Below are 13,407 nucleotides of genomic sequence, written 5' to 3' on the forward strand. Positions count from 1 at the left end.
TTCAGTCTGCAAAAAGCCTGAAGCATTTAAAAGATGTGAACCCTTCTTGCCACACTACAAAATCTGAAACACAGTCATTTTGGTGGGTCCCACTCATGGATTTTTTGAAAACCCTTAATATAAAAACAATCATGTCATTCATGAAAATGAATTAAAATGAAAATTATCACAATAAAAAAAAAAAGCAATCTACATGCAAAAAGTCTGCAAGTGTACACTGAGCTCAGTCAATTTTTTTAACAATGGATTGAACAGATTTATTTGGTTTCCTGTCCACAAATTATCTGTGAAAGGGCACTGCTTTCTGGAATATATTTTTATTTCAATGTACTAATATTTAATGCAAACAAATTACAGCTTCTAGTTTTGCTATAAATTGCAAGCATCTGGTACACCCTATTCTATAGCTGTAGAAATGAATGGAAGTAACCTGAAGCCTGTCAAAACCTGTGTCTGTGCTCTGCAGTTGAGTATATGTTACAGATGGTTGGGTATTGCTGGTGGTTCTTCATTGTGCGTCCCAGGCTTTTGATAAGCATATTTCATTTAGTCACTCTTGAGCATCCACAGGAAAACAGTTTTGTTCTTTTACCTAAGGCCACTCCATCAGAAGTCTTCAGTGCTATTTGGCCTTAGTATAAACAAAGAATATTTTGAAAATGTAGTGTTGTTAGTTTTTAGAAAACAAATCTTGTTTACTTCAGCATTCTCACTATTCAAGTACTTGTAGTTTTTATCTCTTCATATGCTATGTGTCTTTAGGATCAGTCTCTCCTTTACTGTCTTTCAACAGCCACAAGCCACCTTAAATGTATCCTTGTAAACCTGATTTCTGACAGAGACTGAACAGTCAACACTTACTAGGGATAAATACAGCAATTACACCTATTTTCAGCTGTATCGCTTTTCTACATTATTATTATTATTACTAAGCAGTTATTAAAAATAGAGCAGCCTTCAGAGCTGCTTCTCCTGTCAGCCTGGCGGAGTGAGGGCTGTGCTGGGCTGCTCGTGGTGCTTCTGGCAGGGCTGTGTGACAGGGAAGGAATCTGTGTGCTGTGGCAGTGCCAGCCCCAGAGCCCTCCCCGTGCAGCCTGTGCAGGACCCCTGTGCCAGGAGCTCCAGCATGGACAGATGATCCAACTTCTTTGTCCTTTCTTGCTCCCTGCTTTTGTTCTGGAAGTTTCTGGTTCTGGTTTTTGGTCCTTCCACCATAGTTCAGCTTGGCTACTCAGAGGTGCTACAGGTGTCACCCAGGTGGGTGCAGAGGAAGGACATGCATCTGTTCCACCAGCCCCATGCTTTCCCTGAAACGAAGGGAAATTGTCCTCCAGAGCTGTCTGAGTGCGAATCCTTGACTTGCGTGGGTCCTTCTGTTTCTGCCCAGGAGAGGGCAATCCAGCACCCAGACAGCAGCCGGATGATCCCAGCCCTCCTTTGGGATGCCAGGGGTCTATGTGGTGGTTAGTGCCTCGCCACAGAGACACAAAACGTGGCTCTGTGTCTGCTGGTGAGGTCTAATGACAAACCTCCAGCCAGCTGGGAACCACAAGCCTGTGTCCTGGCCCCTGTCTGCTCTGGTGCCTTGTTTCGTGTCCATGTGCAGCATCCAGACAGGGTTAGGGCAAGCCAATGCAGTGTGCAGTTTGGGGACTGGGGAACCAAGAATGTGTCCCAGTACTTCCTTTCTGGTGCTGGTGTAAGTCTCACCACTTTGGGGTGCAGCAGGATTTGCATGTGCATACACCCACGTAAAGACAACTCTGCATAGTTTCCTCATCTGTTGGAAGCCATGCATAATGCACAGGCACAAGAATAGACTCATTTTCAGATTTGGGCAGACTAGTCTCTTTCTCTTGTTTTCCTCCACCTCTTTTTTTTTCCTCTGCTCAAGTCAAACTTGTTTTCCAGATTAAGGAGTTTATTGACCACCCTATATCTTGAGTGAGATATTTGCCTTCGGCCCCTGGGTCACTTTGGGTAGCACTTGATGCCAGTGGTGCAGAGGGTTTGGAGCAGCCCAGGCAGTGGGGCTGGCTGCATGCCCCCTAACCCACTCCCCTAGAGCACACACAAAACTTAAAAGGCGGCAGATCCAAGTGGGAATCGAGATGACACTGTCAGGATCCCTGTAACTTTATGTTCCTTTGATTCTGCCTTCTGTTTTACTGTTCTGCACATCACACTAGTCTAGATGATAACAGGCAACTGGAAGAGCTGCCGGAGCCTGTAATTAGCAGGCTCCTACCCTGGGACTTGGTTCTTGCTGGTGGGCTGTAGGTGTGGGATAATTTGCCAGTTAATCAATGGGAATTATTAAAATATCACTGCATATTTTTGCTTTGTGCTAGACCCATGCACAGAAGCTCTTATAAGGGGGTTGAGGGGAGTATCTGGGATTCCTGTTCATGAAAGCAAATCCTATTGTTCCTTCCTTTCCCTTCACCTCTGCCAAAATAAAAATTCTAATATAATTGCCATGCTTAACTTCAGTGAAACTGTTAATTTTAGCTTAAATTCCTTAAAACAGAAACAGCTTACAAGCTATGCAAAATTCCACCATTTTAATTACAGAAAGCACTGTGTCCTTTCTTGGGCAAACGTTGTATTTTGAATTTGCTTTATAAAGAAGGTAAAATCCATAACTTTATTTCTAGTAGATTTCTGGTTGGGTTTTTTTTGACATTTAAAAAAGTAGGTTGCACTTTGGTTATAAATATTGTGTTTATTAATGCTGAAACTCTATTTTTTCTGGTAATTTTGGTTTTAGGTTCTAAGGTCATCTTGTTGGGATCTTTTAGAGTACAAGGTAGATGCAGGGAAGTTTTCTCATAGGTGTGAAAGTCATGTTGCAGGCTTTTCATGGTGTCAGCAAACCCTGGCAGAACACTGCCACAGTCACTGCAGCACTACTGAGCCCAACATTGCACATGCTATTTATTAAACTCAGCACCTCCAGTAATGGTACTGGAGTGGCAGTGTAGCATTGCTGCATAGCTGGGGTGCTCTTGAATAGGAAAGTGACATTCCTCGTGTATTATCTGTTGTCTCTGTGTTTAGAGACAGAAGCTGTGGGAAGTCTATAAAAACAGCTCAATACGTCACTTCTTATGGAAACTGTTATTCCATAAGAACATTCAGAAATAGTTTTGCTAAACAACTACCAGTAGGGGAAAGATAAATTATGATTCCGATCAGTGGTCACTAGAATATAAAGCACGAAATTTCATATTTTATCCTGAAAAGAGAGGTCAGACTTTCCAGAACTAGCCAAATGCCAGTGAATTTTTTTCAAATATCTCTTAAAATATTACCACATTGGGTCAGATTTGAATTAAATTTTTGACAGTGGGTAAAGCCATATCATGCTCAAATCTTTTTCGGGATTATTACAAAAATTTAGAAAAAGTAATGGCGCGTGCCTTGATTTCCCCATCTGTGAAATGGGCGATCCTGCAGCGCTCATGCAGAGCGCCCCGACTGAGAACAGTTGTGGCTGCAGCTCATTGTTATTCTCTTAATCATATTAGTTAACTAAATCTGTTCCTAGAGTGGTTCCATTTGCTTGAATGAATTTACATGAGAGATTAATTCAGCGCTGTTTATTGTTGTTTTTACATTTATTCAGTACTGTAAATAATGCCTGATACTTTACAGCTGTGTATGAGGACAGTCTGTGCTTCGAGGACTTTCTCGTACAGGTAATTCGAAGGCTCCCCTCCTAGACCTTGCACTTTCCCATTGAGCACATGAGCCCATTTTGTTTATGCTGTATTTTGAGGACTTTTCTTTCACGTGGTGTCCGCTCCCAGCACTTTGCTGCAAGTATGATTCAACAGATAAAGTTAGTCCCTCACCTCCAAGGGGTGATCTCCTCCCCTTGCCCTGCCCTCCTCCCTCGGGACCCCCTCCCCAATGTTGGATATTCACTGGCAACCGCTGCTGGATTGATGCCCAGCAATGATCCTAAAACCTGGGAGCAGTCTCCCACGTAGCTGCCGAAGCCTTTCCGCCGGACAGCGGCGTCTAAACTGACCCATTCGTGCCCGGCTGACCCCGCCGCAGGGCACTGCCGGCGCTGCTCCGGGGTCCCGCTCTGCCCCCCGCCCCTTTGTGCTTTCCCATTTTCCGGGAGGTTCCTGCGCTGGCAGAAACCCGAGCGCTCTCCATTGTGCGGGTTATTCTTTGTGCGGGCGCCGTCCGAGCGGTGCCCCGGGCGGGCAGCGGGGGCAGCGCCGGCGGGATGGCCGTGGCCTGTGCTTATGTATTTTGTAGCAATCACATTTCTGACATTACCCGCGGGGTGATTGGCTCAGGCAGCTTTTAAACCACCTATATGCTAACGAGAGCCCGCCGCGGCTCCGGCGGGGGCCTGCGGGGGACGGCGAGCCCCAGCCCGCACCTCTGCCAGGCGGGGAGGGGGTGGCACTGCTGAACTAGTCGGCAGCGCGGACAGGAAATGACCCCTCCAGAAAGCGCTGCTTTAAAGCGGAGCGGCGGTGCCTGAAGCTATCCAGCCTCCCTCTCTCTCCGCGTCTGGAGCCGGAGCGCTCCCGCTCCCCCCACCCCCGCCCGTCTCCGGGAGCGGGCTCCCACAGCAGTCCCCAGCCAGTGCGCGCAGCCTGGATGTGTGTGTGTGTGTGCGCGCCGCTACTTTGTACTGTGAAGAACACACAGCCCATGTGCTCTGTATGGATGTTGATGATACTCTGTGTAGCTTGAATCTCTGCAAGCAGGCAAGATGTCCAGCACACCACATGACCCTTTCTATTCTTCTCCTTTTGGCCCATTTTATAGGAGACACACACCATACATGGTGCAACCAGAGTACCGAATATATGAAATGAACAAGAGGCTGCAGTCGCGGACGGAGGTAAGTCCCCCAGCCTTGTTTTCCTGTGCATGGACCGTGGTAGGTTTCAGCCCGAATTCCAGCTGAAGCGTCCCACTAGACAGTACCGTATATGCAGGCATGAACCCTAATTAATTTAGTAGTTTAATTGGGTAATCCCTCATTATGTTTCCACGCAGAGCAACTCTTGGAGGAGATACCAGCTTAGGCTGAAATTATGAAATTACAGTACAGCACTTCAGGATTGATTATAACGCTGGTCTCAGGAAATTTCTTTGCCTTAGTGTGTTGTTTGCTCAGGATCTGTCCTGCTGGCATTTGCAGCTATAATATTGCAAAGTATTGCTTCGTCTTTTGCACAAAATTAATTCTGGAATGTCGCAGGTTCAGGGAGAGAGACGAACATTTGTTTGGTTTTGTTCTGTAAACTCTATTAAAATTAAAAATGGATGATAACTGAAAAGAGGAGCGGAGTTTTAAAAACTTATTCCATGGCTACTCTTAAAGAACACATGTTTGGGACAAGCGACAAGAGAAATTTGTGTTTACGTTTAGAATGCTGTTGCATTTAGCAAGAGAGATGGTCAGTTCACTACTTTATCATATAGCTGTCAAAAGTACCCAGTAATGTAAACTACATTCACTGTTGGTTATGATTTGTAAAATGTGCTTGTGGTTTATACACCCTGGCTTCGAAATCCAGATCAGCCACTGCAGAGAACATACTGAATGGGAGGGGGAAATGCTTTTGTCACTTAAAAAAAGGAAGAGAAATAGTGGGGGCTGCATATTGTTATTTACGTGGTTAAGTAAAGCACACTTTTCAAGTCTGCTGAAGTGAAAGTGAATCAGGCTGCATTTCTGTCCATGTGTCTGTGTTTGTGCAGCAAACATTCTTGGTGCTGCAATTTTTCATAGTAGTTTATTAGTGGTGCCCTGAAAAGACTTTTTTAAAGTATGAATCTTTTATAGTAAACAGATTTATATCTGCCAGGTTTATGACACACAGCATGGTGAAGGATCTCAGGTTGATCTGTTTGTTGTACTGTGATTCTTTTAAGATAACAGGAGGTTATCATAAAATAAAACACACATGCCTGAATTGTCAGCTAAGCCATGGAGAATCTGTGACGTTTAATGTATATGATACAGCTAACGAGATGTGACCTGCTTTCTGATTGGGCACCGCCACGGGGTAACTGCTTTTCTACCACTGTTTCCACTGCCAGCCCTAGAACCTTGCTGGGTTGCTGATACACTTTGTGCTGGATAAAAACTCCAAGCAGCTCTTTGCCCCCAAAATCATGGCAAGTGTTTGTTGGTTTTGCCCCAAGTTGTGGGCTGCAGAGGGTTGCTGCCATTTAGAATGAGGGGGTTTGTGGGGTTTGTGTGCTGCTGCTTGTTTGTTAGTGTCTTGCAACTCTGTTCCTTGCATTCCTGTACATGTTCATGTCATAATTTATAGACTTTTTCAAGTGAGAAGAGTAAATATATATCATTGAGTGATTTCTTCAGGGCTTTATATACAACGGGCTCTAAAAGCTGTAAGTGCTAACTTAGCCTTTTTACATATTATTTTAGCGATACTTTTAATACTTGACCAGTTCCTGATTGTAGCTCCTTTACAGATGTTACACTAGAAAAGTTTTTGGGGGACTTGTGAAACAACTTTCCCCTCCTTCATTGCTGAGGTGCAGCACCTTTAATTGCAATCTTTGCTGCACAAATTCAGATGGATTGTTGTGGGCAAAGAGCAATAACCCACTCTTTCTTGCTAGGAGTGCCTTGCTAGGTTTCAGCAGCATTTTAACTTGACAGACAGTATTTAGTTAATGAAGGCCTTATGCTCCAGCATTTCTTTTATTTGCTCAGGATAAAAATTCTTTTGCTTTGTGACTGTTCAGTGTTTACATTCTGGTTCTCTGTTTTTTAGTTTATGAGCTCTAAGCCTTGTTGCTCATTGAAATGTGTTTTCTAGCTAACTTCAGTTCATCTCATTCATCTTCCAAGTAAAACATCTTCATAATAAACAAACAAAAAATATTAACCTAGTTTCCTGGGACACTAGGTGTGGACAGTCTGTAAAGAATTATGCTGGCTTCTTGGCAGGTCAGAAGTGGAAGTTTCAAATTAATTTTCTGCACTTCCCAGCATGTTTGGGATTGGTAGGTTGAAGGCTTCTGGTGCATGTGTAAGTAGCTGTACATTTTTTGAATCCAGAGCCCTGTATGTCATGGAAGGAATGTGCTTGTGCTCTGGGTGATACAGGCTTGCTGCATGAGCGTTTCTCTTCAGGCAGTCTTTGGAATAATGTAGGCACTGGTCTCTGAAGGAGGCTGCTTGTGCTCTGCGAGCCCCAGGGGGTAGGTGAGCACAGGCAAAGCAGCTTAAGGCGAGAGGAATTACAAAGAAACTCTCCAAAAGGCTGGGGGTAGCAAGCTGGCAGATTCCACGTGGACCCAACTTGTGCAGAGAGACAGTGGCAAATGAGGATGCCTTAAAAAAAAAAAAAAAAGGGAAACTACAGCCGTTATCCCAAATATATCCATGAAAAGCCTTTGGGATTTTTAGGTTTCATAAAAAAGTTCTTAATAACCCTATAGAGGCAGATTGTCTACTGTCTCTTGCAGAGGTGGAAGTTCCAAGGCAGAGCAAAACATACATAATTTAATAAAGTTGTACAGGGGATGGATGGAGAGCCTATGGAAGGAGTATCTGTATGTCATGTCTGTCTGTTTTCTCCTCTCCCTTCCTGTTGCAGTTCTCCAAAGCTTGGAGGTAGGTGAGAAATTTTTTAAAAAACAAAACAAAACAAAACCCCAAAAACGACAAAACAATGAGCTGGTAGAAACACCAGTGGGGAATCCACCAGTAAATGCCATTCCTACTCCTGCTCTCCCAGCATCAGGGTTGATGGTATGTCGAGGGAGGTAGAAGTGTCCTCAGAATGGCTCAGGGCTTGGGGACCCTTCCTGCAAAATCCACTGCAGTTCCACTCCAGTTTCAGCATTGAGTGGAAGGCAATAACAGTCAGTGTGAAGGATGTGCTCAGTGTATTAAGCAGACAAAGTACAGAGTGATAAAGAAAGGTCATTTAGATGCAGCATAGCTATCTTTGTTGTCCTTGTTTTCTTTAGGAAGAAATGGAAGTCATGAAAGTAAAGAATTAGCAGCTTTAGCCTGTGCTAGATGTGCAAATTTCTGCCCTCCAAACTTCTTATAACTTTATGGGCTCCTCAGACAGAACCTACAACTGCCTTTTTAAATTCAGGGTCAGTCTTAGGCGAAGAATTCCAATCACACCCAGGCAGGGGGTGGTTTTATGATGTAAGTACTGGCAGAAGTCCACCACCTAGCTAATTCTTATGTGATCTAAAGTAAATTAGGGAGTCTGAGTTACTAAACAGTGTACAGGAAAACCGTACCTTCCTTAGAAGTTGTTCAAAGAAATCTAATGTGGTAATACATTTTTCTAAATTAATACATGCTTTCTTAATAATACTTGAGGAGCATCCAGTGCCATTTCGTAATGCATCAACAATCTCTATTTAAAGAAGTAAAATGAATATTTAAATGTTTAATAATCTTTGGCAGATATAAAGATAAATCTTACTTCTCTCATAGTTGATTAACTTCTGGTTAAACAAAATGCAGCTGTTTCCTTGCTCTGTGTGTGGTTTTCAGATTTCATTCCCATTCACTCATACTCAGTTTATCTTAATATTTTTGTATCTGTATTAGTTTAATATTTCAAGAAGGAATCCTGTTGTGGCATATTCTGCAGTTTCTGAAGTTCTAGGTAGCAATACACAACATAGGTAAATGTCTCTGTTTTTCATAAAACTTGATGTTTAAAAAGGCACCTCTTTTCCTCTTTGATGTTGTAAATCCTTTTCTGTTCTAATTTTTAATCATTTGAAATTGCTTACACTTAAAAGAAAAAAGGTGATTATATCTTGTATATAATTATTCAGTAACGTTACAGTGTGCTGTGAATAGATCACTTGAAGTTGCTGACAGTTTAAAGTTTGAGGCGTTGCTTTATTGTCAGTAATCAAAGAAATGTATCAAGCCTTTCACTTGTTTATTTAGTACCCTGTATTGTTAGAACTTTTGTGTATCACAATACATTAAATTCACCTGTATCTCTCTCTGTCACTACAAGAGATTATGCTTTACATCACCATTGGATGCAAAACACAGCTTCCCCTCTGGCTAAGAGAGCCGTGTTTTAAGGGTGACTAGAGAACTTGATTAGTAGCATATTTGTTTTAAAGACAATCAGCTTAATCAAATGATATCAAACTCCTATAAAACTGTATAGTGAATTTCACAAAGGTTTCGTGATGGGAAAATATATAAAGAAAATTAAAAGGAAAATAAAAGAGGGTGTTATGATTATTTTAAAGCTGCTAAATGAACTGGAAGCTTACAAAGATATTCATACACAACCAAATATTTAAAGCAAATCAAAGCAAAACAAATTTTCTGCAGTTTAATGGAAGTCTCTTATTTTTCTTCCTCACATTGCTATCTGATGAAATAATCTTCTTTTTCCTGATGCATTTTTAATAGATTAGTCATAAAAATCTATGTTGTGACATCACATTTGTTCGCCTAGCAACTTAGTATGGCAAACAGATCTCTCATATTGTGTACAGAAGTCTGAGTTTGTCCAATGAGTTTGTTTTGTTGAGGGGAAAACACATAAACTTCTGTCTCAAAGTAATTTTGAGGAAATATTATTTCACCCACAAATACACTAATACTTAGCAATTCTAGGAACATGAGTAAAGTATTTTGAGAGTATTTATGAACCATGCTTTGCTGAAACTGAAAGGTCAGTGTTAAAAGAAAACCCTTGAATGCCTTTAGGCAGACACTGACTTCAGAATGGATTTCAGGGCTCTTTTTACTGATTTTCTTTTATTTCATACATGTTTTTATCCATTAAAAATTCAGTTGCAGCTGCTTTCAATTAAAATTGTTACAAACTAACAATTCTTATGAGGCCAGGGGAGAAAAAAAGACTCCACTTCCTTTGCATGTTGATCCTTAGCTTACGATCAGGGATATCTTGCTGCTCCTGCCCACCCTTCCCCCAAAAAAACATATAATAGAGTGGAAAATGAATGCATGCTGCATTTGAGGATAGGGGCTGGTGCAGAGTCACTGCAAAAAGTGTAAGCATGGGTCTTGCCTGCAATCACTCTGATGCTTACTAGATCATTTTCTATAAAGAAACCTTTTCAACTCTTCTTTTTTTGCTTTACTCTTTAAGCCATAAATCCACTTAGAAAAAAACCCTTAAACTTCGTCTTTCCCTGATGTAAACAAGATTTACTATGCAGATCCAGTCTCGAAAATAGAAGCTGTTGGTTAGTGAGAAAGAACAAAATAGAGATCATAACAAGGAGCTAGTCCTGTGCTCTTATTTTAGCTGGAGTTTCGCCTGCAGTAAGATTGCAAGATCAGATAAGAAAGAAAATAATTTGGGTTTGGTGTATGCACTTTGTTTAAAAAGGGGTAAGATTGCTAAACTCTTTGCAGTATTTTTCAGCTAGACTTCTTAGTTAAAATGGTATTTTTTTGCATCTCTTTGCCAGAAGTTGCATATCTACTCTAAACACGCGTTTCAGCCATGCCGGTACTTTGTTCAGTCGTTTCCTCCACAAGAAGAGCCTTCTTTCCTGCCCTGTTCTGTGTAAACAGGTCTGGATAGATCCCCACTTTTGCCAGGTGCTCTTTTCCAGAAATTGTTGCTGGGCTACTTGGTGCCTTAGAGAGGTGATCGTGGCAGGAACAAGGTTGCCCCAAACAGGGTGATGATCAGTCTCCAAAAAAGACTCTGGTAGGACAGGACCTGTTGGCCAGTTCTCGATGGTCTGATTTATTAGACAAAATTAGTAGTGAAAGAAGCATCACTGAACCCCTGGCTAAAATCTTCTCCTCTAAGCCTGCATCTTTCTTTTCCCTGGTGTGTTCTTTCTGTGTTTGATTACTGTCAGAATTTCATAGAGAAGGCACTTTATGGTCAGAATACTGTTTCTGTCGCAGTGTGGTTGACAGCCATGCCCTACTAAACTAAAACCTGTAAATTATTGATCTAAATCTAAATCTATTCTTGGCTGAATAGTCCACTTGGTCCTTCTGAGGTAACAGGGAATCAACTAGACCTCAGTATGGGAACAGCTGATACCTCTGGAAACAGCTCTAGTACTTTCATGCCTTAAAAGGTTAGTGAGAAAACAACTGCTCTGGAAGAATGAGACCTTTTCAGAACTAAACATGAAGTAGGACTTTGTGTGTTTCTAAACCTATCACCTCTTCAGGATTTGAGAGTTGCTGGTACTGAAGAGTCTTTGCAAAGGCCATAAATTTTACAGCAGCAGGCTGTCCTGTCTGTGACACTTAGGTCATCTTGGCATCACCTTGAAGTTTTTGCAGTATTGTCAAGGAGGCATTCCCATGTTGAAGCTTCTGGCCAGGGGCTGTTCCCATCCTCAGCATACAGACTTGAATCACAGACTCATAGAATGGTTTAGGTTGAAGCATGAGACTACTTCTTTACAAAGAACTCTGATAACTACAGCCAAATGAAAGTATCACACTAGAACTTCTCCCTGAAGTCTTTCTGTTGTCAATATTCACATTCAGGTGCTTGTCCAGAGCAGAATGGCAAACTCAGAACTGGTGCACTAAAAGCCCATAGCTTTATGTAGGTTTCTAAATGTGCTTAGATCTACTGCCCAGCTGGTCAGCTGCAAACCAAACAGTTTGCATCCTTTGGAGCACCTAGTGAATTGGAACATTGCTGTAGATCTGTCACACATGTTCTGCAGTACCTGTTGATACCCATCTTCCCTGATTCTAAGCTTGCCAAGCCTAGTTAGCAGAGCAGGAGCATCATTTGTACATGTGTTAAAAGGGGAGGGGATAATCTAATATCAGTATAGTTTTGACATCAGATTACTCACATTTATCTGGATCCCATACATTTTACACAACTGCTAGCTGTAGACTAGAACATCCAAAATAATTGCTGTCTGAATGACCTTATCTGTTGCATTCAAAGGACAAAGAAACATTATATGTGTATAAAAGTGATCATATTTGGAACCTCCTGATTAAAGCAGACTCAAGAATAGATTGGATTGTAGATTCACTGTGTTTATTCTTGAAAAACTAAATACCTGGAAAAAAACCAACTGACCATGTTTGAGTATTATGTGCAGTCTTACATTACATATGCAGTGGACTATTTTTACTTTCCTTTTGGACTTTCAAACATTTGTTTTTTTCCTAACTACATTTTTATTAGGTTATTTTCTAAAGTAGTAAATTGAGAAAATTATGTCTTTAAGCACATTGTGCATTTGAAGTATTTAATGTACCTTATTGTGATTTTTGTACCAGTTGTGTAGTTTTGCTTCAGCCATTAGCAGAAGATTTTATCAGACAAATAGCTGCCATCTGTCCTAGAGCAGGTTACAAAAAGATTTCTGAGATATTAATGACTACGTTATACAAAAAGAAATATTCTAAATCTTTAAATATAATAGTTACATGAAGAGAGGAAAATGCTCAGAAAACAGGAAAGTAAATAGACTGAAACTTTTCAATTTTATTTCTTCTTATGCTGAAGCACCTTCAGCATACTTCATCCCTTAGGAAGGCAGTCAGCAGCACCAGCATTTCTAACCATCTTCTGTGGACTAGACATGCTCCAGGGTGAGGTGGGCAAGGCAGGCTGACACCTGCTTAGCCTCTAGGTTTGCAACCAGGACAGCCTTTAATAAGTGGAAAAAGGGATGATGAAATACCTCACACCTAGAATGCCATGTTTTATTCCTGCAGTTTACAGAAGTCTCATGCATGGGTCATTTGGCAGTGGAGAAAGGACTACTACTGTCTATTTTACTCCCCCACATTCTGACAGTAACTTGCCTTTTCAGATTGTCACTCACCATCTTCCATAATTCTTGTAGCCTGTTTAAGTACCAAAAATGTTACCATGTTACTCTATTTTGCATAACAAAGATGTGAAAACAAAATAACTGCTATATAACAGTTCCTTTAGAGCAAATGAAAATAATTCCTGTTCAGCATGTTGGAAGAGGGGCGTCCTTCATTTTGGCACTTGTTTCTCCACCCTTTTTCCCCATACCAAGATATTGAAAAAATTCACAGAATATGGATTTGAGATGTGTTTGCAACTGTAGCTTTTGCTGCAGTGGATGAAGGCAATGCAGTGGCCTCTATCACTTCCACCTAGACCAGATCACTGGAGTATCAGTTAACCCTTGTGGTAATTAGGTAATAATGTTGTTGATGTGATTTGAAGTATCATTTTAAGCAATTAGAAGTTCAGATATAATGTGATGCAATTATGCATTGTATAGTGCACCTATCCATTTTACACAGCAAAAATTACCATATGTTTTTTGGGAAGCTTGGCATTGTGCACTGACTGGGGTTCTGCTTGTATTTATGAACAGCATGACTGTAAACTGTGGTAATAACTCTTTGAAGGCCACACCTAAGCACACTGCTGA

The 13,407-nt window shown here is 41.3% G+C and overlaps 1 protein-coding gene across 13 annotated transcripts in view; it reads left to right on the forward strand.

Moving 5' to 3' along the window:
• Window positions 1–4,156: 4,156 nt before the first annotated feature.
• The window catches only part of LDB2 (LIM domain binding 2), a 210,700-nt gene continuing 201,449 nt past the window's right edge, over window positions 4,157–13,407 (forward strand). For 4 of the 13 annotated variants that reach the window (XM_056489527.1, XM_056489529.1, XM_056489518.1 and 1 more), the window contains exon 1: window positions 4,165–4,873. In XM_056489527.1, coding sequence (XP_056345502.1) covers window positions 4,742–4,873 — 132 coding nt within the window. In that variant the 5' untranslated portion in view covers window positions 4,165–4,741. Of the gene's footprint in view, window positions 4,874–13,407 lie in introns of all 13 variants that reach the window. The other 9 variants (XM_056489528.1, XM_056489523.1, XM_056489526.1 and 6 more) reach the window with 7 other exon arrangements.

Source organism: Oenanthe melanoleuca, chromosome 4 (assembly GCF_029582105.1).
Source record: "Oenanthe melanoleuca isolate GR-GAL-2019-014 chromosome 4, OMel1.0, whole genome shotgun sequence".
Classification (NCBI taxonomy): Eukaryota; Metazoa; Chordata; class Aves; order Passeriformes; family Muscicapidae; genus Oenanthe; species Oenanthe melanoleuca.